Consider the following 27,444-nt stretch of genomic DNA (forward strand, 5'->3'; position numbering starts at 1 on the left):
GCCATGCTTCTTTTTTTCTTTTTGGGCACCAGAACCAGGAACTGGCGCCAGGCAGAGCCCGGTTCCAGGGGTGCGCTGCGCACTGAGGCCGAGGTATTAGGTGAGTCTGAGGAAGGCTCAGAAGCCAGGTGGAGAGCAGCCTCCATGAGGAGAGCCCACAAATGAATATCCCGCGCTGAGTCCTGGGTAGAAAATTTTTTACGAAAGCGACACCTGTCCTTCAAATGTGATTCCACCAAGCACTTGAAGCAGCTTCTGTGGGGGTCACTTACAGGGATAGGCCTGTTACAGTCCACGCAGGGCTTAAGCTCTGGAGACTGGGGCATGCCCCGCCGGAGGCGAAGTCCCTGCTGGACTCTTAACTTCTAACTACACTTAACAGCTACTTATCAGTAACTACTATAAGCAAACTATTTACAAGATCCTACAGCTCAAAGTCAGAAGAGATGAAACCACTAGCCCTTGCTATGCAAGGAAATGCACTCCGACTAACCATAGTGGGTGGCAAGAAGGAACTGAGAGGGCGTAGGGCTGGCGGCGCCTGATAGACCAATGCATGAACGCGGCACTCAAGGGGGTGCCAGAGCCGACCATACGGACGCTGCTAAAGCAAAAATCTCCAACGACCGTGCACATGGACACCTAGAATGGAATCGATACGAGCAAGCACTCACAGAAGAATACATATTTTTGGGGAGTTTTTTAGACTTGAGATTACTAAGATTCTAACAAAAGAGACACTATAATTATTAGTAGTTAGAAAATAGCAAGGATTATTCTAAAATATTTGGCACTAACTAAAATAGTTAATCTTTATGAAAAAACTAAAATTTGTCTCAATTGTTTCATGAAATTAGTTTCACTGATGTGATGAGCTTCAAGAAAGTTGTAAAGTATCACCTTAAAAGTGACCTACAATCAGACAGAGAGGCGTCCAGCAAACAGAGTTGAGGGAAATCTAAAGTGATTTACAGATTACCTTTCAGATATGCTTCAGATCTGTCTATATGTAGCGGTAGCCCTTAAATTTTAATTTTGCCTCGGTAACTTGACAGTGCTGCCACTAGAATATTTTTGGCAGTTGAACCAAGACAAATTTTAACACACCAGTGCTGCCTCCACCCAATACATATAATTTTTCTATTTGTTTTCCAGAATATCTGAATTAAGAAAACAGAATTTTTAGGGTGGAGAGGAATGAGGCACAGAAGGCGAGAGGAGAGATCAAATCAATTTCAGCAGTGAAACACTTGCAGAGAAGCATTTCCCTTTTTCCATTGACTCAGATGTAAATGAAGGCATAGTTTGAGGACAATGGGATTACATCAGTGTGCCTGAGGGCAGCAACTGACTGGAAGAACCTTTAGTACTGGTGGGAATGCATAGACCAGGAAGACCTCTGGCTGCAGGACTGGCCATTACATGACACATTAAGTGCAGATGCAGTAAATGGAAAAACAAATGTTAAACCCTAATGATTTTTTTTTAAGCAAAGTTAACTTTTTCAAGTAGAACTGCTCTGAAAGGGTCTTGACCAAGGTCACACTGCCTATCTGCAGGAATAATGGCTTATAGGAAGACATATTCCAGTCACAAAGGTGTAGCTGGACATTGCACAACCCAAGGGAGAAGGAATGCTTCAGTCTCTTTCTACTTGCAGATGTAATACTTCCGTTATGTTTTCTTTATGCTGGTCTTAGGTAGCTATCCATTTTCAAGGTCACAACCCCCTTCCCAAGTGCAAGTCTTCCACCATGTGGGCCTTAATGTATCACAAGCACACGAGTAATAATGAGATTGCTGTCAGAGCAGGCTGATTCTCAATACTTAGGGCTTGTCTTCACTATCCACGCTGCTGCAATCGATGCAGCGGGTGTCGATTTAGCTGGTCTAGTGAAGACCTGCTAAATTGATAGCAGAGCGCTCTCTGGTCGACTCCAGCTCCCTGAGAAGAGTAAGGTAAGTCCACTGGAGAGCGTCTCCCATTAACGTAGTGCAGTGAAGACACTGGGTTGTGTCGACCTAAGCTACGGTGACTCCAGCTACGTTATTCAAGTAGCTGGAGTAGCGTAACTTAGGTCAACTTACCCAGTAGAGAAGACAAGCCCTTAAAAGTGACCTGCAAAGGTTTTTACATTTAATGATTAGCAAGTCTGTCTTCAAGTCCTCCTAATTGTATTTCTCTAAGTATATATGGTGTATGTATTTCATCACTAGCATAAACAGTCAACTACAATTAAATACTAAATTGAGTAATCATTTATATGGTTAAATATGTATTATTATTATATTTTATTTTTAAAATTCCTTCTTTTATTCCTCCTTGAAGATTGTCTTTTGGATACATTCCTGTGTGCTCAGCAGCTCCCGTAATTTTGTTTTCTGTGAAACAGTCCACACTGCAAACCAATGGAACGTGTTAATCACCGACTATTCCAAGTCAGAGGGTTTTCTCATCCCACGCTGTGCTGTGAGACAGCAATGTAACCACTATGGTCAAAAGGTAGCAATTTATAAAAGTGGTAGAGCTGGCTCAGAGAGCATGCCAAGAGCTGTGATGTCAGTAGGGGGAGGAGCCTATATCCCTCTCCCTTGGGTTTTCATGTGAGGAGAAGTCTCATAGCCATTATTTTTAGTTTTTTCTTTTTGATAACAGGGGTTTTGCCAGAACTAAGGAAAAGAGAGGTGAACCTTCATGGACCACAAGCCTCATTAGATGAAAAATGGAATAAATGCAAAAAAAAACTTTAGAGGTCATCTTTAACATACTTTAGAGAACACACCAGCAGCCCCACTGCTGGGACTGAATGGCATTTTCTCATTATCTTTTTCAGCAATATTAGTTTAGAAAGACTTTGAGCTGTTAAGTTAGATTTGTAAGGCAGTCAAACTGCCTTCTGTGTTTTGGTCTCCCTCCCCTACTGGGGGAAACAAACTTGTCCTGAGTGAAGCATTGTGTTAGCACCAACTATTCCTAGGAAACAAGACTGACAATCCAAATCCACATACACCAACTGATAGGTGAAAGCAGCAGGTACTGTTTTCTGCCAGGTCCAGAAGAGGTGAATTTATCATACCCATAATTTCTAACTGTATAACTTAAATCCATTATGACTTTTGAAATTCAGTTTTTGTGAAGGACACTACAGAAACTATTATATTTCACAAAAAAGTCTACTGCAGTGGTTTTTAAGTTGTGGTCACTCAATACTTGCTAGCAGTCTGCAGAAAACTGGCAGGGCACATGGTGCTGGGACCACCACTCATTGCTTCTACAAGCATTCAAGGCTCTTCTTTACAAACACTAGTGGCAAATGTTACAGAAGAGGAAATAGGAAGTGCTTTCAGGGAGCAGAGCCAGCAATGGAACAGCTAAAAAAGTAACTAAGTGCTTTCCTAACATTGCTTTTCCATTGCCACAGGGATATTACATGACAACAAATTGGAGAAGAAAATGGGCTATGCAATCCCTGGGAAGAGAGGTGTCCACAAGATCCACATTACGAAAAAGTTTGAGAACCCTTGATCTATAAGCTTCAGGAGTAATACATACAGGGAAGCTGCTAGGCACCAGATACCAACTGCATACTCCACACAGGGATGGGAATGCACCGAGGGTTACCTTATGCCTTATATTGTCCCTGAATTGTGTAATTAGTGTGAATGGGACAAACTGCTTTCTTATTTTGAATATAAAGTATACTCAGCTTTATTTGCAAACTTTTACATGGTACACTTGGCCCTTTGTGATACAGAAATGAAGACAGAGTATGTTTTACACTAAGTTTGCTCTGAAAGGACACACTTACATCAACTATAAAGTCTTCAGCATTCAATTCAATATCCTGAGGTACATTCTTTGGTCTGGAAGCAACAATGTCAGCTGGCAGCCTATCATACTGCTCCTGAGAAAGAGAGAACACTTTTAATTCTATTCAAGCACTACCAGTTCCAGATCTGTGCAATTGAACCCATACATATCTGGAGAGAACGCTGCCATGCAACAACAAGGCTGGTTGAGATAAGGCTAGATTACTTTATTATTAAAATACCAGCATTTTTAATGTAAATAATTCACTTTTCAAAAGAAAAGTTCAAGTGAAGATTTTCACCTGCATTAATAGACCATGACTACAGCTGAAGATTGGTCACATGACCAGGTGAAGCTATACAGAAAGTGCCTCAGCAGAGGGAATAAAACCTGCATGAAAGACTAACTTTGAAGTATGTACGTTTTTCATGATAACTGTGTGACTTTTAGCCAGAGATACAATCTATTATGTTGGTGATTTTAGATGGTCCCTTAGAGAGTCACAAAAATCTTTAGTGCCTAGGGCAATCTACTAGCCCTCAAACAGAAAGAAGTTGACCTCGAGGGGACTACAGTGCCCTGAACATGTGCCTTTAAGCACATTATCTATGTTCCTATTAAACAGGTCAACTTCCTCAACTCCTCATTCTAAACAGGAAAACAGACACACTCAATATTTCTTACAGAGTCTGTTTGCAATATTGACAATGGCTACAAGTATGTATTCCATAACTGCTGGGAATCTGCCTGTTTCTGCTGCTATCAGGGTGTCATCACACAATGAAGGAAAGGGCTGTTGAAGAGAGAGCTCTTACTCCCCAAACAAACTTAATTTAATACCAGAACTGTTAGAGGTAGCTACCTATAACACTTTTTAAACAAGTATCAGAGGGGTAGCCATGTTAGTCTGTATCCACAAAAACAACGAGGAGTCCGGTGGCACCTTAAAGACTGACAGATTTATTTGGGCATAAGCTTTCGTGGATAAAAAGCCACTTCTTCAGATGCATCTAAACAAGTGTCTCAAGGATGAAAGCCATCCTTTAAAAGTAAAAGACAATGGTTTGGAATTTGAATTTCTTTCCAACCAGATAAATTCTGACTTATGAACCATTAATAAGTGGAGTTGATAGGAATGCCTATGATTAAGACTGCCCAATACATCCCATTATAAGACATTGTTTTCAGGAGTTTATAAAACTTTGGCAAACTAACCATTTGGGCTGAAATTCTCCCTGCCAGGTGTCTGCCTCAGACTGAATTTGTTTGGAAGGTTTCAGCAAAAAGGGTTCAGCTGTTACTGAGAATGAGACTAGGGAAAAATGTCATTCCCCCTATGCCCTCCCCATGCCCAGTTAAAAATTGTATAATCATTTTGTTGAGAAGCTCTTGCACCTCCAGCCTTTGGAGGAAGAGTGTGAAATTGGGGTGTGTGTGTGTGTTGGGGGTGGAAGGAGCACTCTGGTGTCAAGGATAGGCCTTTTGCTGTTCCTGTGAAAAACTGACCACAATTTGACCAAGTTATAAACCTCTGAAAAAAATCTCTTTGCATGTGCTTAGTATAGACTAGTTAGAGTTTGGCACCTAAATTATATGAAGATTCTGTCTGTAGTGAGCATGCTCCAGCTCAGGGTTGCAGAGGCTAAGCAAGACTTGTTTGCAGTTGCTACTGCCAGTTGCAGGGGACTGTTGTGGGGCCAGGCATCAGAACTAAGAGCTGAGATTCTCTCTCCTGTGCTCTCAATACTTCCACTGCGGGCACCCAGGCAGTGAGGAGGTAGAAACTGCCTGATTGGAACGCAGAAAAGACAAAGCACTGACCTGGGCATGGCAATGGAGGGGGTATACTGGTACTGGGAGCTGGTAAAGTTGCAGGGGCAGACAAGGAGACTGGGACTGGCTGGGCAAGAAAACTGGGACAAGCAGCTGAGGGGTGGAAATTAGTAATTCTGTCTTCATGGCAAGGTTTGAATTGTGTGTGTCAAGGTTCCTTCCCCACTCTGAACTCTAGGATACAGATGTGGGGACCCACATGAAAGACCCCCTAAGCTTATTTCTACCAGCTTAGGTTAAAACTTCCCCAAGGCACAAAGTCTTTGCCCTTGGATTAGGTAAAACGCTGCCACCACCAAGTGCTTTAACAAAGATCCAGGGAGAAGGACCACTTGTAGTTCCTATTTCCCCAAAATATCCCCACAAGCCCTTACACCCCCTTTCCTGGCAAAGGCTTGAGAATAAACAAGATAAACACAAACCCCTTGGATTTTTAAGACCCAAAAAACCCAATTAGATTCTTAAAAATCAGAACTTTATTAGAAGAACAACAACAACAACAAAAAAAGATAAGAGAACAACTCTGTAAGATCAGAATGAAAGATAATCTTACAGGCAGTCAGATTCAAAACACAGAGAATCCCTCTAGGCAAAACCTTAAGTTACAAAAAGACACAAAAACAGGAATACACATTTCCTCCAGCACAGCAAATTTCACCAGCCAAAAAACAAAGAAAACCTAATGCATTTTCCAGCTAGATTAACTAACTAACTTTACAGGAGTTGGAAGGCTTGCATCCTTGATCTGTTCCCGGCAAAGGTATCACACAGACAGAAAAACCTTTTTTCCCCCCTCCAGATTTGAAAGTATCTTGTCCCCTCACTGGTCATTCTGGGTCAGGTGCCAGCGAGATTACCTTAGCTTCTTAACCCTTTACAGGTGAAACGATTTTGCCTCTGGCCAGGAGGGATTTTATAGCACTGTATACAGAAAGGTGGTTACTCTTCCCTTTATATTTATGACAGTGTGCAATAAATAAGGCCTGGAAACCACACACTGATGGATGAGAAAACAAAATGTTAAATAATGTCTCATTTAGTAAGCATCGTCCATTGAATGAGGGAGGGATCCCATGGAAAAAATAGTATTTGACCATGTAATTAAAGATTATATCATAACACACACACAAAGGGTCGTTTCTTACATGATTGATTGACTTTGCAACCTTAATCTTTTAATGTAATGCATGGGTCATTTCCAAGGCTTTTAAAAAAACAAAGTGTAAAAAGAAATGTCATCGTGTAGCATCACATTGATAGCCACACATTTCATCAGCAGGCTTTGAACTGTTAGATCCACCACACAGACCTTTGCCACTTGAGCTAATGGAGTAACTGAGATAGCAGTAGTAGGTTGTCATTCTCTATGTTGACCAGCACTAGGGGGAGAGATACTTTGCCAGTGGGTTTCACAGATTTGCTGACAGCAGACAAATGAAGAACCGCTGTAATTTTGGGTCCAAATCCAGGTTCTGTGGGAGTGTGCTTTAATGGTCAAACTATTGTCCATTCCCTCTGGCTCCAAGCATGACCCCTTCTACTCTGTCCCATCCGACCTATCCTTGTCCCCATCCTCTCTCCTAATCTCAGGCTCCCTCTTCATTCTTCTCCCCAACCCACTGGCTCCCAGTCTCTCCCACCCCCAATATTTCAGTCAGTCTCCCCCCTCATCCCCACAGGCTCCTTGTTCCAAACTACACTCTTCTCTGTTCCCCAGGACTGGCTCTTGTCCCCAGCTGCATTTGGGTCAGACTGTTTCCTCCTCCATGCTGCTTGGGAGACAGAAAGAGGAGTATCTGGAGTACAGGAGAGAGTCTCCCTGCTCTCAGTTCTGATGCTCAGAGGCCCCTGGCAGCAGCCATTGCAGGCGCAGTCCTGCTCAACCCCTGCAGTCATGGGCTGGAGTATGCTCAGAAGAGGCAAAACCTTTGGACAAATTTGTGGTCAAAGTAAGCAAGTCTCTACTGAGCATGTGAGAGTCTAGATTTTTCAAAAGGTTTTCAAGTTGGCCAAATTTGGGCAGATTTTCTCCAGGGAATCTCCCTTGTCAATTTTCAAATCCCTGCACCAACGCACACGTGCAACAGAGCTTATCAATAAAGTAGCTGAAGGGTTTAAAAAAAAAAAAAAAGACAAAACATTTCCCTCTATTCTTATTCTCTGAAACAACCACATCATTTTTGCTGAAATTTTCTAAACCAGTTAAGACAGCGGCAAGACACCCAGCATGCAAAATTTCAGCCCAAACAATTTAAGTTTGGCAAAGTTATAAACAAATGAAAAGAGTGTTTTATAATGGGACATGCTGGGCAACTTTAAATATTGGCAGCACTACCAGCTCAGTCTAGAATATTTCAGTGTACTATATTGAATTGATATTGACTGTTTTTGAAATAAACAGCTATGCTGAGCCTGAGAAGTAGATAGTGACTAAGGCTGAGAATTTATACCCCCGCAAGTCAAGAAATTCAGAAGTTATATCTCACATGAATGTAAACTCAGCCATACCACTAAAGCCACTCTGACAACAACCTGGAGCCAAAACTACACCAGAGTCTCATTACTCTGCTGAACGGTTTTACTGTTTCCTTGGGTTCAAATGTTCTCATTTGGTTTTTTGGCCGAAGCGATGCTTTTCCACATATTTTTGCAGAACACGTTATTTCAAATAAAAATATCCCGAAACAGTCCTCAGCTCAGCAGTCGATCTTTTTTATCCAAATCTCTTACCCTTCCCCCAGTTTCCTCCATTAACAGCCCTTCACACGCTTACTGGCTGAGTTTTGAAGAAGACAGGCCATTTACCATTGGCCCAGGCAGTTTTAGGAATGAGAGCAGAATAGAGACAAATCAGCAGAATAGTCAGAAGTGCATATTTAAAAGAGGCAGCAGAATTTGGAGCCCTCTATCAATAGAGATTGGATTGAGAACGCTGTTTACCTCTGTAATTTCTTTTCCTGGTTCAGTCCGAGTCTCTCCTAAATACTTGTATAGATCGCGAAGCTCTATTTTCCGCAAAATTTCTCGTGCCTCTGTCAGCTCTTTATTACTAGAGTACAGAATCTCCAGAAAGATGTTATCTGTCAAAGTTAAATACATTTCATTTACATAGCCATGTACCTATTGTTACAGCAGAGAGATGTGCATCTGTGAACGTATCTCTATATAGAAAGCCTAACCCATGTGCCATGTGCCAAGAAAAGAAAACACCATTTTCAAAGAGTTACCCAGCACACTAACCCAGTGGTCTCCAAATTTTTTTGATCGTGCACCCCATCAGTAAAAAAATTTTGAGCACGCACCCCCAATATATGTATATTTATGTATATACAATTATATACATGTACTACTGTACTAATATATTATGTAAATTATAAAACATACACAAAGAAATAGAAAAAATAGAAATTAAAAAACAATGAGATAAAGATGAAACAAACAATATTTTTTAAACAATTTTTTATTTTATTTTATTTATTAACGGTACAAAAAACCTTTTTGCTTTCACTAAAAAAAATTATTATTATTAATATTTTTAGTGAGAGCAATGTGATGGAATATGCTTTATTATTTTTGAAAATCTTCGTTTAACACTTTGTGATACAGCGGGCGCTCAGGGTGGGGGTGAGAGAGGAGGCTCAGGGCTGGGGCAGGCAGGAGGTGCAGAGCACTTATCTGGGGCAGCTCCTGTTTGCTGCATGGGGCGTGCAGGTGGCTCTGCGCAGCGCAGCACCGCCCCCATGGCCACTATTCTGGGAGCTGTGATTCTGGGAGCTGCCCCCGCCCCACAGGCATGGCCACCCGGAATGTAGAGGCTTTAGGGGCTTCAGGGCCCTGGGCTAAGGGGGCCCCGGGGCCCTGGCCTGCAGCTCTAAAGCCCCGGCCTGCAGCTCTAAAGCCCCTTTCGGAATGCAGCCCTGCAAGCACGGGCCAGAGGATTCAGGAGGCGCGGGGTCAGCTGCGCAGCCAGCGGCTGGAGAGAAGCGGTGATTTCCCCTTCAAAGCGCCGCTTCTCTCCGGCCGGCTTTGAAGGGGAAAGCGCCGCTTCTTTCTGGCCGCTGGCTACACGGCTGCCCTTGCTCCTCCACGGGCCAGAGGACTCAGGGCCGCTCCCCCCCACTTTTTTCCCCCTCTGGCAGTGCTCCTCCTGCTGCGCCCCCCAATCGATCGTCACACCCCACTTTGGAGACCACTGAACTAACCTAACAATTTCAAAGTTCCTTCCAGAATAGCGTGGGCTGCCACAGGCTTTTCACAATACTATTAGCATCAGATTGAAAGAAGAGGGTTGCTGACCTCCCAACCCCAGGACAGAAAGTTTAACAGCTTCAGAGTTAACAACCCTCTTTCATTCCAGGTCATAGCACATCCCAATTCATCCATTCAACATGCATCGGAAAATGCCAATCCCCAGAATTACGGAACTAACACAAGCCTATTTCCTAAAGTAAGGTATGGAAACTGCTGCATGTTAGGGGGAACTGAAGTATGCCAACTAACTTAGATCAAACAGTTTCATTATGTACACAGATACAATGTCTCAGACTATGGATGCTGGGAACCAAACTCCATTTCTAATCCCTCAAACTGGACACTAGTGCAACAGTGCCGGATACATTTTTACCTGAGACATGCTTTCCAAACAGCAGGGGAATACTGGTTCTTTTATATGCATTGTCTATATGTAGAACGTATTTCCCCCCCTTTGGTGAGCATGCACCCCACAGACTTGTGCTTGGATTCTTTCAGGTAACAGTGTCTGTGTGGGGCTGCCTGTACCCTGAGAGTCCTAAAGGGTGGGTGACCCCAACCATCCCCTCAGTTCCTTTGCTAATAGAAAATCCTGGTGCTACCAGACAGGAAGCAAAGTATCAGGAAAAGGAGGGCAGGTCGTGGAATATATGGACTATACATCTCAAAAAACCACAGTTGCTGTAAGGTAGTAACCATTTCTTCAAGTGCTTGTCCATATATATTCTACTGTTTGATTCACAAGCAGTGACCCAGATCACAGGATGTGGGTGCTAGGAGTCTATTTATAATACAGCTGTGGCAAAGTGAGCATCAGATCTTGATGATTCTATGGAGTAGTGTTGCATAAGTGTATGCACAGAATTCCACTACCGGAACACTTCTCAAAGAAGCTGCAGAAGCTGCTTGAGCCCTGGTAGAGTGGACTGTAGTCCTCAATGGTGGGTCTAAATAAGCTATTTCATAGCATAATTTAATGCAAGTAAAAATCCAATTCAGTCATCTCTGGGTTATATAGCCTGACGTGCAAAAGCTACAATTAACCGAGGTGAAGCCATGAATGGCTTAGTCCTATCGAGATGTATTGTGGGTCCTATCCTACTTAAGGTATACAGTTTAGCTTTTCCCTTGTTGGAATGTGGCTTGGGGAAAGAACACAGATAGGTGTATTACTTGATTCCGATGGCAATCAGAGACAACCTTTGGTAAAAATGTTGGGTGAGCCTTTAAGGTCCCCCTATCCCTAAGAAATATTGTGTGTGGAGGGCCCACCATGAGTGCTTGTAATCTCCCACCCTTCTAGCTGATGTTACTGCCACTAGGAAGGTTAGTGACAAGTGGAAGAGGAAACATAGGCCGGGGGTTTACTGCATCCTTTGAGCCATCAATAGGTTGACACCCAAGGAGGGGGAGACTCCTTGAATAGTGGAATATATGCACATAAGTGCCTTCAGGAATCTAGCTACTGCAGGGTGTGAGAATGTTGAGTGACCCTGCATGAGAGAATGGAAAGCTAAAATGGCTGCTGTGTGGATCTTAAGGGAACTTCTAGACAACCTTGAATTTCTCAAGGACAGGAGGTATTCCAGTATATCAGGTATCTGAGCTTGAGATGAAGGTAACTGATGTTGATGAGTCCAACAGTGAAGCTTAGCTTCTGTAGTCAGCTGGCCTGCGTGTGTGTGCTCTCTCCATACGCTGTACCAACCCTGCGCAGATAGGTGGCCCAGCAGATCTCAACAGCACTTCTAAGACCACAGACTCAGTTCGGTGATCAAGGAGCTCAGGCAGGTTTATTGCCCTCAAGACACAATACTAGTGCCTGGCAGACTGTATGGGGACACTAACACATGAGTGCCCAGTAGCAAAGACTCAGCTCAGTCAGCAACGGGACTTTACATTGCCCCCTAGGCCAGACAAAGACACCCCTCCTATGATTTCTCTTTTATACACTGATACAAACAAGTTATGTATTACTCTTCCGATGTGGTTAGTTAACACCCTACACTTTGTACCTGTTGGTTCAAACAAAACATCTCCATTCATTACCCTGTCATCCTGACCTTATCTTTAGGAGGGGTCAGTGTGTACCATCTTCGGGGAGTGTGTTTATACCATAAAACTTTATATCAGGATGTGCTTGTATTAGCCTTCTGGGATGTATTTATGTGAATACCTAATGCACAGTACTTCTTAGAAATGCCTGTGTTTTAGCAATGCCAGCCATATTCTTACAAAGTTCATGTACCAGACAGCAAACTTTTAAGCGGACATTTGCTTTGTAACAGGGCCTGACTCTTGCTGATTTTGGTTCAGGCCTCAGGTCTTGCACCAGGCCCCATGTTCCAGGCTCTCTTTCTACTACAGCTTCCATTTGGCTGAGTAAGCATGCCTTACTGAGTCTTCTCTACTGTGGTTAAGAATATGTTGTACTTCTGATGAGCAGCTCCTCTCTACTGCTATTAACCAACCAGCATCCATGCTGTGAGGTACAGGGAAGTTTGATCCAGATGGAGGATCTGCCCCTCCCTTTGCAATATCACTTATGGACTGGAGCTCGAACGGAGAGATTCACTAAGTCTGAGAATCAGAACTGCTTCAGCCAGACGCCAGCATGGTCATCTTGGTGGAGTCCTGTCTCAGTTTCTCAATGACTCTTGGGATTAGTGGAATTGAAGGGTATGCATACGTTAGATCCAGAGCCCATGGCATCAGGATGCATCCGACAAGAGATACCCAAGCCTGGCCTCCTCTGGAGCAGAACCTGTGACATTTTTTGTTCTGTTGCATATAAATCTATAGCAGGTTGACCTCACCTGGTGAATGTGTCCTGAATGATTATATGCTACAATGACCATTCATGGTTGATTGAAAACTGTCTGCTGAGGTGATCTGCCAGAACATGCTGCCAGCCTGCTAAAAGCACTATGTGAATAATCTCATGTCACAGGCATCAATTCCAAAGGTAATTTGCTTCTCGACAAAGAGGGGTGAATCCTGCTCCCCCTTGCCTACTGATATAAAACACAGCTGTAATGTTATCAGTCATGATCAGAAAGGTTAAACCTCTCAGAGCTGGTTAGGTAGGAATGCTGTACAAGCTTGATGAACAGCCATTAGCACGAGGATGTTTATATATAACTAAGCTTCCTGAGATCATAAACCTGGTGTCAGAAGATTGCATAGGTGGCTGCCCATCCAGCCTGGTGGCATCTGTTACCAGAGTCTTCTATGGCAATGGTGCAGAGAAGGACGCTCCCTTGCATACTTTTAGGGGGTCCTCCCACCAGTTCAATGACAGAGCTTCTGGAAGGACCTGCACCCTTCATCTTTATGTGTCTGTCAACCACCCTTATATGCATCAAAGGTGAGGTTTGGCATGCTGAGTTATGTAAATGAACGAAACCACGTGCCACAGAAGTCTGTGAAGTTTTTACAGACATCTGAGGTACTTGTAGGTGGTTGACCAGATTTATTATGGCTTAGAGTCTTCCCTACGGCAAACAGACCATTGCTGTAATAGAGGTCAGAACTACACCTATAAATTCTACCTTTTGAGCAGAAATTAACACTGACTTCTTGCTGACACTGTGTCCTCAAGAGGCAAAAAGACAAAGAGTCGGCTTTATGGAGTTGGTCACCTCTTGTAGAGACTTTCCCCAAGTAAGCCAGTTGTCTAGTTGGGGCAAACCTGGACTTCTCAATTCATCAGGTAAGCTACCACTGTCACAGGGCGTTTGATAAATACCCTGGGCACTATGGATAGACCACGTAGCAGGATTCTGTACTAGTAGCATGAATTGCCCACCTGGAACCTTAGGTATTTCCTGTGGTCAGGTGGACTGCTATATGAAAGTCAGTATCCAGGAAGTCAAAATCTGTGTACCAGTCCTGTGGATCAAGAGAAGGAATTATAGAGGCCAGGGTAACCATCCTGAGCTTGAATCTGAATGAAGGTGTTCAGCTGTCTTAAGTCCAGAATAGGGCACCATCCCCCTTTTTTCCTTAAAGTAATGGGAATAAAAACTCTTCCCCTTGTACTCTTCAGCTACTACTTTTACTGCTCAGAGATTTAGAAGTGACTGCACTTTTTGATGCAGCATACTCTCTGAGAGGGATCCCTGAAAAGGAATAAGGAAGGTGGGTGAGTGATGGGGAGAATCTGGAATTAGACGGCATATCTCATCTCTATGATTTCTAGGACCCAGCGGTCCATAATGAAGGTGTTCCACATCCCATGAAAACAAAACAAATAGTTCCTTAACTGTAAGGACATAAAAGAAAGATCCAGCAGAGGCTGTATGCTGCTCTTGACCAAGGAGACAAATTTGCTGCCTCGATGAACTTGCTGCAGGATGGGAAGATAATGCAGACGAAACAGATGATTTCCTTCTTTGAAAGAGCTGATGCAGATGGTCTGAGCTGTGCAAAGTAGGGTTGCCTGGAGTATGGCTGAGGCCTGATTTGCTTCCTTTTTGAAGCAAGTATTCCAGAGACCTGAGGGTTACTCTATAGTCTTTTAGAGGATGATCAGTCCTTGGGTTAAGAAGGTGCATCCACCACACAGCAGATCATCTACTGTTTGCACCTCTTTTGGGATGCCAGATTGGAACAAAGAGGACCCTTCTCACAGCAACTGAGGTGGCCATAGATCTGGGTGCTGTGTGGGATGCTTGAAGATCAGTGCACATCAGAAGCTGTGCCACCAAGATTTTAATTCCTCTGAGGTCAAGAGGGATTAATGTCAGAAAATTGGGAGATAAGAGTCGCAATGTAATTAGCCATTTCATCAGTGAAGACTGATAACTGGCAATCTTCATCTGCAGCTTGGTTGACGAGTAATTTTCGCAGCTGAATAAATCTAATGTTTTGGGATCATTGTCCCAAGTTGTTGATTTCGGCAGACCTTGATGCTTTGTCCTCTTATGGACTTGCTGCTCCAATCAGTGAGCCAGACACAGAGTACAGAATTGCTCAAAGGCTGCTAGGAGCACCTGGCAACACCGATTTGCCCATTTGGTGTCAGCACCAAGGAAGCAGGCATTTGCCAAAGCAGCTTGGCTGGCTCCAAAAAGCCCTCCCTGATGGGCACTACAAGGTGCCCTGGCATGGAGGTATGTAAAATATGCAGGAGCTTGCAAGACTTGCCCTGGACAACTTCCACTGGAATCTCTACTATGTCCACCATCCTGAGAGGAATGGAGTACCTACCTCATGAGAGCAGACTTTAAGGAGCTTGGCTTGTTTAGCCTAACAAAATGAAGGCTCAGAGGAGATACAATTGCACTCTATAAATTAGGGCTGTCAAGCAATTAAAAAAAAATCACAATTAATTGTGAGATTACAAAAATAGTCACAATCAATCATAATTTTAATCACACTGTTAAACAATAATAAAATACCAATTTAAATTCAGCATGGAAGCATGTCCTCTCGAATTGTGGTCAAAGCATGAAGGGACATATGAACATTTAATATATCTGGCAGTGCACATAAATACCTTGCAACACTGGTTACAACAGTCCCATGGAAATGCCTGTTCTCACTTTCAGGTGACTTTGTAATTAAGAGGCAGACAGCATTATCTCCTGTAAATGTAAACAAACTTGTCTGTCTTAGCGATTGGCTGAATAAGAAGTAGGACTGAATGGATCTGTAGGCTCTAAAGTTTTAGATTTTTTTTTTTAAATTTTTTAACATAGCACTCAAAAACAAAACAAATTCTACATTTGTGAAGTTACACTTTCATGATAAAGAGATAGCACTACAGTACTTAAATGAGGTGAAGTGAAAAATACTCATATTTTTACAGTGCAAATACTTGTAATAAAAAAATATAAAGTGAGCACTGTACAATTTATATTCTGTGTTGTAACTGAAATCAATATTTTAAAATATAGAACATCCAAAAATATTTTTGGAATAAATTTAAATTGGTATTTTATTATTAACAGTGCAATTAAAACTGTGATTAGTTGTGACTTCTTTTTTAAGCTAGTTAATTTGTTTTGTGTTAATCGCTTTCTAAGATTTCTAACAACCAGCGGAGTGAAGTTCTAGAACAGCTTTCAAGGGGAGTATTGGGGGAAAAAACCTAATTGGCTTCAAGGCTGAGCTTGATAAGTTTATGGAGGGGATGGGTATGATGAGGCTGCCTGCAATGGCATACGCCCCATCTGTGACTACTATCAAATATCTCCAAAGGCCAGAGATGGGACACTTGATGGAGAGGCCTCTGAGTTGCTACAAAGAATTCTCCTTCAGGTGTCCAGTGGGTGGGTCTTGACCACATGCTCCAGGCCTAAATGATCACCATATCTGGAGTCAGGAAGGAATTTTTCTTCAGGCCAGGCTGGAAGAAACTTTGCAGGTTTTTCACCTTCCTTTGCAACACAGGGCACAGATCTCTTGCTGGCCTGAATTAGAGCATATGGTGGATTCTCTGTAACTTGAAGTCTTTAAATCAAGATCTGAGGACTTCAGTAACTCACCCAGAGGTTATAGGCCTATTTCACGAGTGGGTGGGTGAGGTTCCGTGGCCTCCAATGTGCAGGATATCAGACAGACAGATGATCACGATGGTCCCTACCAGCCCTAAAGTCTACGAGTCTACTGTCATTAAATGTCTGATACACTCTACCCCCCATAGTTGTGAACTGTGAAAATTTAAATAGATAAATATCTATCTGTCCAAATTTTTAAAAAAATCAAATTCTGCCTAGCCTACTTATAAACTGATACCCCATGTAAGCTGGCACGAACATGTCACCATCAGTGAAAGCTTACCTGTTAGCTTAGTGTAAGCTTCCATATCCTCCATTGCTGTAGAAATCTTGTAGTGTTTTCCACCAGTGCCCTCTATTTTAATATAGGGATCTGCTTTTAGGAAGGCATCTGTAATCCTATTTTGACAGACAGGATATGGATTTAGCGTTTTAAAAAGAGAAAATGAAAAGCCAAAATGTTTGCAAATAAAGGACCATTAGCTAATAAGCATTCCCAGCATGAAGCCAGAAGAAGTCAGTTATACCAGGGGTTCTCAAACTGGGAGTCGAGAGCTGTCAGCCTCCAGCCCAAGCCCCGCTTTGCCTCCAGCATTTATAATGATGTTTTTAATTTATAAGGGGGGGGGGGGTTGCACTCAGAGGCTTGCTATGTGAAAGGGGTCACCAGTACAAAAGTTTGAGAACCACTGAGTTATCCTATAACATTTCATGTCTCCCATTGACTAAACCGGGCTTGTAACTGAGTGTGTCAATGCAGAAGCTGAAGCAATCAAACAGTAAATAACTGACCTTTTGACTAGTTAATAGCGTACTTTCACTTAAAACCCCCATACTTCTGATGAACTAGAAATCTGACAGTATGCAGTGCTTCTGACTGCATGTTTGACATTACTGTTTGGTTGACTGTAGGAATATGGAAGTCAGTGACTGACGCTCAGACTATTATAGTGTAGAAGTACTGCACAGCACAACACACTTGGTGGTGACTAAATAGCTCCATGAATGAATAACTAAGTTGGATGAATGTTTGTAAAGCATTTTTTGAGGTAAGCTGCCAGGTAAGCTATTCGCCCACTGCACATGACAAAAATTTATTTAAAAATACAGTTTTCCTAAATTTTAACAGTTTAAAGACATCCAGTGTCTATGGACAAAAAGACAGTATGAAAAGGACATCTGCTCTTTTACTGGGCTTGATCAATCTGCTGTCAACTGGTTCTCAGTGTGGCAGGGGAGAGTTCTTATTCTCTTCATTTTTTTGGTTTATATGTATGAACAAAAGCACAATCACCACCATATTGCAGAACTTTAAACGCTTATTTAAAAATTAAGTCTTGTGTAACCCAATGGAAATCAGCTGGATTTTACACCACTTTATACCTTATTGATTATTTACATATTCTAAAATGGATTTAGCATAATATTTTAAGACTAGTAAAGTTCAGAGGAGTGAAGCTATTTCTAGTAGTTGGAAATCTATTGGGTTCCGATTGTCTCTAATTAAAAAAAAAAAAAAATCAATCTAGAACCAAAAAGGCAGAAGGCTATATAGCCAAACTGCCTTAGTGTGATGAAGGACCAAGACATGCTCAGAGATTAGGGTACACACAGGGTGCTGTAAAACTGCATATAGAAAACTTAATTTGTGCCTTTTACAGAGGCACAAACACCTGCTTGGTTTCACAGAAATCCCAACTCAGCAGGTCTTCATTCATCTCAGCAACTCACCATGAATAAAGCTAAGATTTTGTCCCAGATATTTTTAGTAAAAGTAATGGACAGGACATTGGCAAAAAAAAAAAAAAAAAAAATAATCACGGAAGCCCTTGACCTGTCCCTGACTTTTACTAAAAATATCCATGACAAAAAGGGGAGCTGTGGAGTCCCCATACCACCCACGGCGGCTTGGCAGCTGCGGGGGGACCCCATTCAGAGCTCCAAGGTCCCCATCCCCGTCGCCCTTGGCTGCTCAGAGCTCCCGGGGGCCCCCACTGCCCATGGCGGCTGGGAGCTGCAGGGTACCCCCAATACCTCCAGTGGGTCAGAGCTCCAGGGGGCCCCCTGGGGTACCCAGCAGCTCCTGGCCACTACAGGGACCCTGCAGCTCCCAGCCGCCACAGGCTGAAAATCCTAGCCTTAACCACGAACAATCAAAATACACAATGGACACTTACATTGTTTCAATGATGTTGCCAACCTTGTGCTGGTAAGCTCTGCGGTGCAAACAATTCCGTGTATGGAACATGTCATACAGATTTCCAACCTCCTGCAACAAAAGATAAAGTTACCTTTTATTTGTACATTGACTCAAGTCGACTGGATACTGCACTGAGGATTCAGATAAAGTAACTGTTTTGTTCTAGGCCCGGGAGGCCTGGCAGGGGTGCTCCGAAAAAGCGAGGCCCAAACGCGGCAAAGCAGCGAACTATTGGCTTTATTGAAGGTAAGTGACACACCCACAACGGGGACTCCAAGTGTTGCTGTCACGGAGGCGGAGAGCCCAGCGCACCGGAGCAATGCCTGGGACAGAGTCCAACGAAGGGGCGGGTAGCAGGCATTAATAAACCCTTAACAATAACAGCTCATGTATATTTAACTAAGGGGTTGTGCTCCTTCATTGGCAAGGGGCCACACGAGGCAGTCAAGGCCGGTGAGGGACCGGTTTCGACCAGTCCCTCATGTCCGAACCTGACCGATAGTAACCGTCTGCACGAGAAAGCGTTCTTCCTTAGCTAGGCCGTCACAGAGTCTTCTGCAGTCCCTTACAGTAACTGTCACAGTTCAGTTTCCACTGTACAACAGAAGGGGTGATTTTCACCATTCTGAAGTCACGAGCAGCTTCTACACCTCAATTTGTAATGATATGGGTAGTGTCCCATTTTTACTGTGCTTTTTCCACTCTAGCTTCTGTAGTTGTGAATGAAGAGATTGTAAGGTGACTGATCAACAAAGAGGATGCATTTTGAAAATAATTTTGAAGGTATCAAATACTACATTCTAAACAATGCAACAGAAAAGAGCTTTGCCGCTGAAAGTTGTATTTGACAGACTTATGCCTGATGCTTTACAAAGTGATCAGCACCATAATCAATGGACAGTATGTACATGCAATAAGTGTGAAATATCCCTTCTGGAAGTTGTCCATTATAAGCTGTGACTATTCCTTTGATGTCTAAGCCCTACTTTTAACAGTCTTTAATATTTTCAACACACTGTTTCATGTTTACAAAGCAGACAGTACATTTTTCTGATGCTAGATCCAGAATAAAGTGTAATCATAGGTTACAGTCCTGGACATTTGGCTGCTGCACCATTTAAACCTACAAATGATTTTACTTTTTAGCCAGATGGTTACTGCTAGCAATAAGATCAGAAATACCATCTGTGATTTTTTTTTTTTTTTTTACAGCTACCTTTCTAGAAATATGCAAACAGTAAAGAAAACCACCTCTCAACTAAAGGCAATTAAATTATTATTCAAACTGACTTAATAGCTCTGAACAGACTTCCGCATTCCTTGGCTACCACTCTAGTATTCAGAGGCACACTGCAATATCTGATGGTACACACATTATAATACAATATACGTACACACAAACCTCATACATGGAGGAAACAGCCATATGGTAACTTGCAGAGGCACAAGTTATCACATACCTATAAGTGCATCAGCTTCCCACTACCCATCTCGCTGGGATTTATTCCAACATTCCAAAACCCAGCTACTCTTTTCCCCCACTAAACATCAACTTCTCGCTTCCAAAAAACTTGTTTTCTCAGAAGTCCCACTAGATTCTACTCGCTCCTGTGAGGAGATGCCTAGGCCTTGCAGGTTCTGTGTTGCATAAGTAAGGCCCTAACAAATTCATGGTCAATTTCATGGTCATAAGATTTTAAAAATCGTGAAATTTCATGATTTCAGCTATTTAAATCTGAAATTTCACTGTGGTATAATTATAGAGGCCCTGAACCAAAAAGGAATGGTTGGGGGGAGGGGATTGCAAGGTTATTGTGGGAGAGGATTGCAGTACTGCTACTCTTACTTCTGCACCGCTGCTGGCAGCTGTGGTGCCTTCAGAGCTGGACAGTCGGAGAGCGGCAGTGGCTGGCCGGCTGCCGCCAGCAGCACAGGAGTAAGGATGGCATGGTATGGTATTGCCACCCTTACTTATGCATTGTTGCTGGCGGTGGCTCTTCCTTCAGATCTGGGCTCCCAGGCAACAGCCGCCAGTCTCCAACCACCCTAGGCAGTGCAGAAGTAAGAGTGGCAATACTTCAACCCCCTAAAATAACCTTGTGACCCACCCCCCCCCGCAACTCCCTTTTGGGTCAGGACCCCTAATTTGAGAAATGCTGGTCTACCCCGTGAAATCTGTATAGTACAGGGTAAAAGCACACAAAAGACCAGATTTCACAGTCTGTGACGCATTTTTCATGGCCATGAATTTGGTAGGGCCCTATGCATAAGTAACCGGAGAAGCGGGCGAAGTAAGTTTTGTGCTTTTAAAATGTTTTATGGTTTTATTAGGTGTAACTTTGTTTCTGTTCTAGAAAGTTTTCAACAAAAAGGATCAACACTGTAGAATCTTATTCCTCTCTGCTCCGCTGCTTCCTCTAAAAGATTTCTGAGGTTCTGGAGGCAGAAGGAAAGAGTGTTTCATCTCTTTATTATAGGATACACATAAATAAGGTTTCTGGGTCAACCAGGAGACCAGAGCTCCATTACCTGCTCACCTTGCAGACTGCTCATCTAAAAGTTATACTTCTGGAGCCACACTGACATGAGCAAGTTACTCACCTTGTGCAGTAACAGAGGTTCTTTGAGATGTGTGTCCCTATGGGTGCTCCACTTTAGGTGTTGACGCAGGGGATGCACCCCTGCACTCATAGCTGGAGATTTAAGGTAGCAGTGCCCAGCTGGGCCGCACATGCACAGACCTTGTCTCACACTGCCTCAGGCTGTTAACTGATGCTGTGCAGCCAACCCCCCTCCAGCCCCCCACCCTTCCTTCTCTACTGCAGAGTCCATATAGGATAGAACTCCGAAGCAGAGGGGAGGAGGGAGGGTAGTGGAGCAACCACAGGGACACACATCTTGAAGAACTTCCGTTACTGCACCTGTTGTAGGTGCCGAGATGTGTGGTTTAACTTTCCCCCTTGTGGCAGAGCACGAGTGTTTAGGAGCTGTATGCTTTTTGGCATCGTCGGTATCAGAGGGACCTGGTGCGTCAGCTGTGGATATAGCTGGTGCCGCTGGTACTGGGAGTGCTTGGCCGCTATCGGAGTGCCTTTTCTTAGATGATTCCGAAGTCAGGGCTGTGGTCTCCTGTCTCTTTGCTGCCTTCTTGGCAGTTTGGTTGGGCTTCTTTGCCCTTGAAGAGGGGCCTTTGTGCAACCCGGCCATAGGCAATTTCTGGCCAGGAGGGGTTCAGACCTCCCAGAGAGATTTCTCCATGAAAAGCTTCAGCTGTAAAACTCTTGCCTTTCTTGTGCGTGCTTTGAAGTTGTGGCAGTGCAGGCACTTTTGTTGTATGTGTCCCTCACCAAGACACCAGACGCGCTGTGGCCGTCTGAGAGGGGTATTGACAGCTAGCAGGTAGGGCAACGTTTAAAGCCAAGGAGGGCAGGCGTGCCCCAGAAGGGGCGTAGTCTCTCGGTTGTATGGAGAGAGATACAGCTGTAGAGCTGCTGCAGTCGCTGGGTAAATGACACGTAGGGTCCTGTGAGGATTTATTTATTTGTTTTGAGGCAGGGAAAGAGAAAAAGGAGATAGTATTTCAATGAAGACAACTAACTACAGGTAAAAAGGAAACAGAAGAAGAGAGAATTAAGAGTAACTGCGAGGTGCTGCTGAATGCTCCAACTCGAGCCAACGGCAGCAGAGAAGGAAGAGGGAAGGGTTGGCCGCAAGCATCAGTTAACCGCCTAAGGAAACGTGAGACAGGGTCTGCGCATGTGCAGCCCAACCAGACACTGCTACCTGAAATCTCTGGCTACGAGCACAAGGGTGCATCAACACCTAAAGTGGAGCACCCCCAGGGACAGCACTCAAAGAAGAACATGAATTTACAAATATATATATAGTTCAGAAGCCAGAAACCTGAAGTTTGCTGTGAGCTCAGTTTAAAATTGAGACACCCCATATTACACAATAGTATCTGTAACCTTCCATTCTGGCACAGGATGAGGAAAACTGAGCATCCTTGCATACAAATGGCCATACTTGGTCAGACCAAAGGTCCATCCAGCCCAGTATCCTGTCTACCGACAGTAGACTTATCCTTATCTGCTCTAATTTTCTTAATAGGTGCTCTTCATCTACTGTTCCTGGAGATGAGGCACATAGGAGCACTGGGAAGTCTAGCAATCCAGGAACACAAAAAGCTTTTGATAGGAGACTTTGTATGTATTATGGGGACAATTTCTTAATAACTAAAACCCATAAGCAAAGTCCAGCATAATCCACATCACTCTGGCTAGATGGGTAAGAAAGCATACAGAACTGTTTCAACAAAATACTGCTCAGTTGTACACTGAAAAAGACAAACTAGCTAAACTTTTTTTTTTTTTTTTTGGTGTACATAACGATCATGTCCCATTTATGAAATCAAAACCTGGAAGACAACACAGAAAGGCAAGCACAGTGCCTTCAATACCTGATACACATGCATGAGAATTTCTGGACACAGTAAGAACCAGAAGACAGCAACATACTGTATTTAGTAAAAGGAGTCTGGATTCAGTCATTATACAGAAACTATCATGCTATTATGGCCACAATATAAATTCATTGTTTAAGGTCTGGAAGATGTGCTTTCACATCTCTCTGGAAGTCATACAGTAGATTTAGTAATTGTTTTTAAATAAATTAGAAAAATAAATTAAGAAATAAGGAAGTGATACATATTCAGCAAATTGAAAATAGCACAAGTTATAACTGATAAAAACATGACATGTCAAGAGAGTGTGGATCTGGTACATGAAACACAGAACACATCTTTCCAGACTTTACTTAATAATATTCAAACCTTACTACACAATGGGGATGTACTTTGCAGGGAGTACTACTGGTAGCTGGCCAACCAAAGAAGTGCCTCTTACTTCATATCACCTTCGATCACCAGTGTTTTCAATGGAAAGATATGACAACCAGCTAGAGCAAACAAGGAGAATACCTCTAAGCACCTAACAGGACTGCACACTCTCTCCTTCATGAGGACTTGGGGGGGGGAAAAAAAACATACTTGCCAGTGTCAACTTTAAAATGAATGTCAACCCATTTCACCAGTATCAACTGTGAGTGCAAGCAACTGGTCATCTCTTCCCTGGTGTGCCTGCTCCACGTAAGTGGCAGCAAAGAAAAGCAGCACTAATCTAGCTGGTCCAAGGGGGCACTCCCATTTTATTGCCCCACCACCGCTGAACCTCTAGTTTTCTCTTTCCTCATATCTCCTTGTCCCACGCCCTAGCTCTGTTGTGCCTGCTCTGCTAAACATACTCCTTCACATTGTTTTCCCTCGTGTCTTTTATTTTCTCTCCTCTTCTGGCTCTATTTTTCTGCTCCCCTCCCAATCCACTCAGAGGCCAACATGCTACTCAGGTCAGACTGCACGGGTTGTGCATTTGAGGCTGATCCAAGTGCCATAGGAGCAGAGAAGAAAAACTCTGGCCAGCAGACTGTGGCTTGGGTCTGCAGTAGTGTATCATCCAAACTGCCCATGCAACCAGCGGTAAGAGGAACCAATATACAAGCACACAGGGAAGTCTGAGCCGGCTTTCAGGGATCTACCCACCACTATACATCTGCAGGGAGACACAGAGTGATGAAGCTTTGCGAGCACACAGCTCCTCTGTACTCCATTAACACACACCCCGCCCCCCAACTCTATTCATTTTACTTAGGTTTTATACCGACATTTAGGGTATGTTTACACTGCACCTCGGAGTGTACCTAAAAATAATAGTTTGGACATTGCAGCACAGGTGGCGGCTTAGGCTATCCACCTGAGTCCAAGCCCAACTGACCCTCTGGCTGCGAAGCTGGGTGTCCAGCCAAAGCCATGGCCCATGCTGCAATGTTCACACTGGTCTTTTTAGCATGCTACCTTGAGCAGAGCAAAGACGTGTCTGTCTACCCAGGCTTGGAGGCACACTCCCAACTGCAGTGTAGATATACACTAATAGACTAGTTAATGCTGCCCTGAGGTGGCTGTCCATCAAGTTGGGGAGTACTGATCTATACGTTGTTTTCATGCTAGATCAAAGGAAAGCACTGGCTGTTCAACAAAGGAGCTAGCACCGAGCATATCTCCCGTCTGATAACCTCAGGAAGGTGCGGGCTGTACAGAAGATTATGCCCAGTGGCTCAATTCCTCAAAATCAGGAGGACAAAAGTCAGCGAGTGCGACTTCAGAAGCAGAAAAGGTGAGAGGAATGATTACTATAGATGGGAAGAAGCTGACTTGGGAGTAGAGCAATCTCACAAATTACCTGATATTTACTAGCTAAGACTGTACGAAAAATACTTTCCACTCTCCACAAGCAGATTCCAGGTGTGGCACCTTGGCAGGAAGCCCAGTACATGCCTCTCCCAGTAACTGGGGAGAGGCGGTGGTATTGACGGGGCTTCTCATCAGGATTCTACTTCCTCTGAGCGCTGTTAGGACTCTACACCCTATGGCCAAACACGCACTGCTGCCTATGCCAGTCTCTGGCTAGCAGGTGTCTAAACTTCTCTGACCCTGGATATCACTAAAAATTATTTTATTTATGAGCTGCTAATCCACCATTCAGTAATAAAAGCAGTTTGATTTTCAAAATATTGTATATATAAATCTAAAGAGTGGATTCAAACTTCTGAATATAAAGGGAGTATGCTCCTGCAATTGCCATGTCTATCTGGGCTTCTAAGAACAGCCAGATATAGGGGAAAATAGCTCTCAAGTGTTATCACCATGAGGTAAGCTGTGTATTGCAGTATTTAAAAATAAAAATAATATTTAGCACTTTAAGTGTAAAAGCATGCACAGTCCTTGTAGCACTGACTACTTAATTCTGAACTCCCCATGCGAGGAGGGTATTTTCTCTATTTTATAGATTGGAAAACAGCAGCAAGGGTAAACTAGTTGTTCAGGGTCACAAAAGGAGTCAAAGTTGGAGCACGGATAAACTGTAAAGTTCCTCACTTCCAGTCCTATGTTCAAATGCACTAGCTCAAGCTGCCTTCCCCACTGTAAAACACGAACAACAGTATCTAAAAGTATCATCTCACTCTCACCCATTTGCCAACACCTTACAAAATACTGTATATGACCAGCACTCATAGACAAGCCTTCTTTTCAAGTTCAATTTACTTGCTACTTGTCCTGTGGCAGTACCTTTCTAGCCTTCCAGTTTCCAGGCAGCTGCACAGGTGGCCTGTGCTGTAGGGGCCATCAAGAACTAGACGGGGCAGCCTCCATGCTGAGATGAAGGGACACCTTCTGCTTTGGAAGATATGGGGTGAGAAGCAGACAAGGTCAACCGTATGGTACAGAGAATGACCAACATCCCACATACTCCGTGACAAGCTGGACCTAGAATTCTGTGGCAAGGCTCCCTGGTTTCTACAATACTTAGAGATGGCAAACTGAAGTTCCATATCAGCTTCAGGAAAGCTAAAATAGAGATTTTCAATGAATTCAACATGAAAATTAATACACTTTCAAAGCTCTGCAGAATTTGGTACTGAAAATGCATAGCTGCACAGGAGAAATTGCTGGGAAGCCAGAGGCTTAAGCGGCTGGGTATCAAATGGCTAGGGCTTTGGGCACCCAGGAATGTGTGGGTGCTGGGTTTTGGCACTAGGGAACTGGCTGAGGCTTTTAGCATTGGTAAGGAATTCATCATGTGGGCAAAGGTGGAGATGACTAAATTTGGGGAGGGAAGGGCTTGAACTACTAGTTCTCTTCTCAGCCATGAACAATCAAAACTTGTGTTTCTAGAAGTGAAATCTTAGATTCAACAAGTTCTGTAGCACAAGTAGATTTTGCAAGTTACACAGCTCAAGCATGGTAGAATACATATGGCCCTGAGAATAACTAGTTGAAAGGAACTGCTGAGAGAGGTTGGAATCCTTGCTGGATCTCTGAACCTAGAAAGTCAAGGAGAAATACCATCCCCTGAGACAAGGCATAATTTGGCAGGGAAGGGGATGTCTGTTTCTCAGCTACTCTTGTTCACAAAACTATGCTACTTGTAGCAATGCTGGGAAAGAGACAAGAAAAGTAGGAACTGGTGGATGGCTTCCAAACTACCCTCTGTCTTCAAGACTGGCTGGCTATGATTTTAATCCCATCCAAAAGCCAACTCACCAACTGCTTTCCCTGGTACTAGAGATAAGGGTGACTGGCTGGCAGTGTGCGATGGGCAGACCACCCCAAGGGCTCTAGCTTCTTAGTCAGACCTCTAAAGTACTGCTACACATCCAGCCCTTTCTCCCCCATGATAAGAGTAGCAGCGGGAGCTGCTCCTATCCCTCCCACCTTGTGTTACTTTTGACAGCATCTCCTGGGGCAGCGACTACTTCCTCCCATTCCTGCTAAGCACCCTACCTAAGACAGCAGTTTATCCATTTCTGGTCCATGACTCAAAGCAGCCAAAAAATTCACACTGTGGCATCACTTTGTGTGTGTCCCCAGGGGTGGGGGTGCTAATGTTGGAAGCACCTCCCCCGGTCCCTGCATTGTGCTCAGCTCCAGGTCTGTGCACTCACTTTACTACAAAAGGCTCTCAGGGAAATGTTGGCAGCAACAAGAGAAAGGGAAGGGAATGAACTGCTTCTTCAATTCCTTGCCCAGCTTCCTCAGGCTCCCAACAACCCAGGGATTTTTGCTGCTTTCCTTTCTCCACCAGTATGCCAGCAAACCCACTAGGCTCCTGCATGCAACCCACTTCAGGGTTGCATTCCATTAGCTGAGCAGAATTGACCTCACGTTCATTTTCATTACAGGTTATGCTTTTCAATCTGCTGCTACAAGAGTACAATACTTCACAAGTTAACAT

General features: G+C 43.6%; 1 protein-coding gene across 6 annotated transcripts in view; it reads right to left on the bottom strand.

Annotated features, from left to right (window-relative positions):
• Positions 1-27,444, bottom strand: part of SAMHD1 (SAM and HD domain containing deoxynucleoside triphosphate triphosphohydrolase 1) — a 74,578-nt gene that overhangs the window by 18,974 nt on the left and 28,160 nt on the right. For all 6 annotated transcript variants that reach the window (XM_037915435.2, XM_037915436.2, XM_043526758.1 and 3 more), the window contains 4 exons: positions 18,576-18,667; positions 16,682-16,797; positions 8,585-8,724; positions 3,810-3,905 (listed from right to left, as the gene is read on the bottom strand). In XM_037915435.2, the coding sequence (XP_037771363.1) occupies positions 3,810-3,905; positions 8,585-8,724; positions 16,682-16,797; positions 18,576-18,667 (444 nt within the window). The remainder of the gene's footprint in view (positions 1-3,809; positions 3,906-8,584; positions 8,725-16,681; positions 16,798-18,575; positions 18,668-27,444) is intronic.

The sequence above is a fragment of the Chelonia mydas genome, chromosome 13 (genome assembly GCF_015237465.2).
Source record: "Chelonia mydas isolate rCheMyd1 chromosome 13, rCheMyd1.pri.v2, whole genome shotgun sequence".
In the NCBI taxonomy this organism is placed as follows: Eukaryota; Metazoa; Chordata; order Testudines; family Cheloniidae; genus Chelonia; species Chelonia mydas.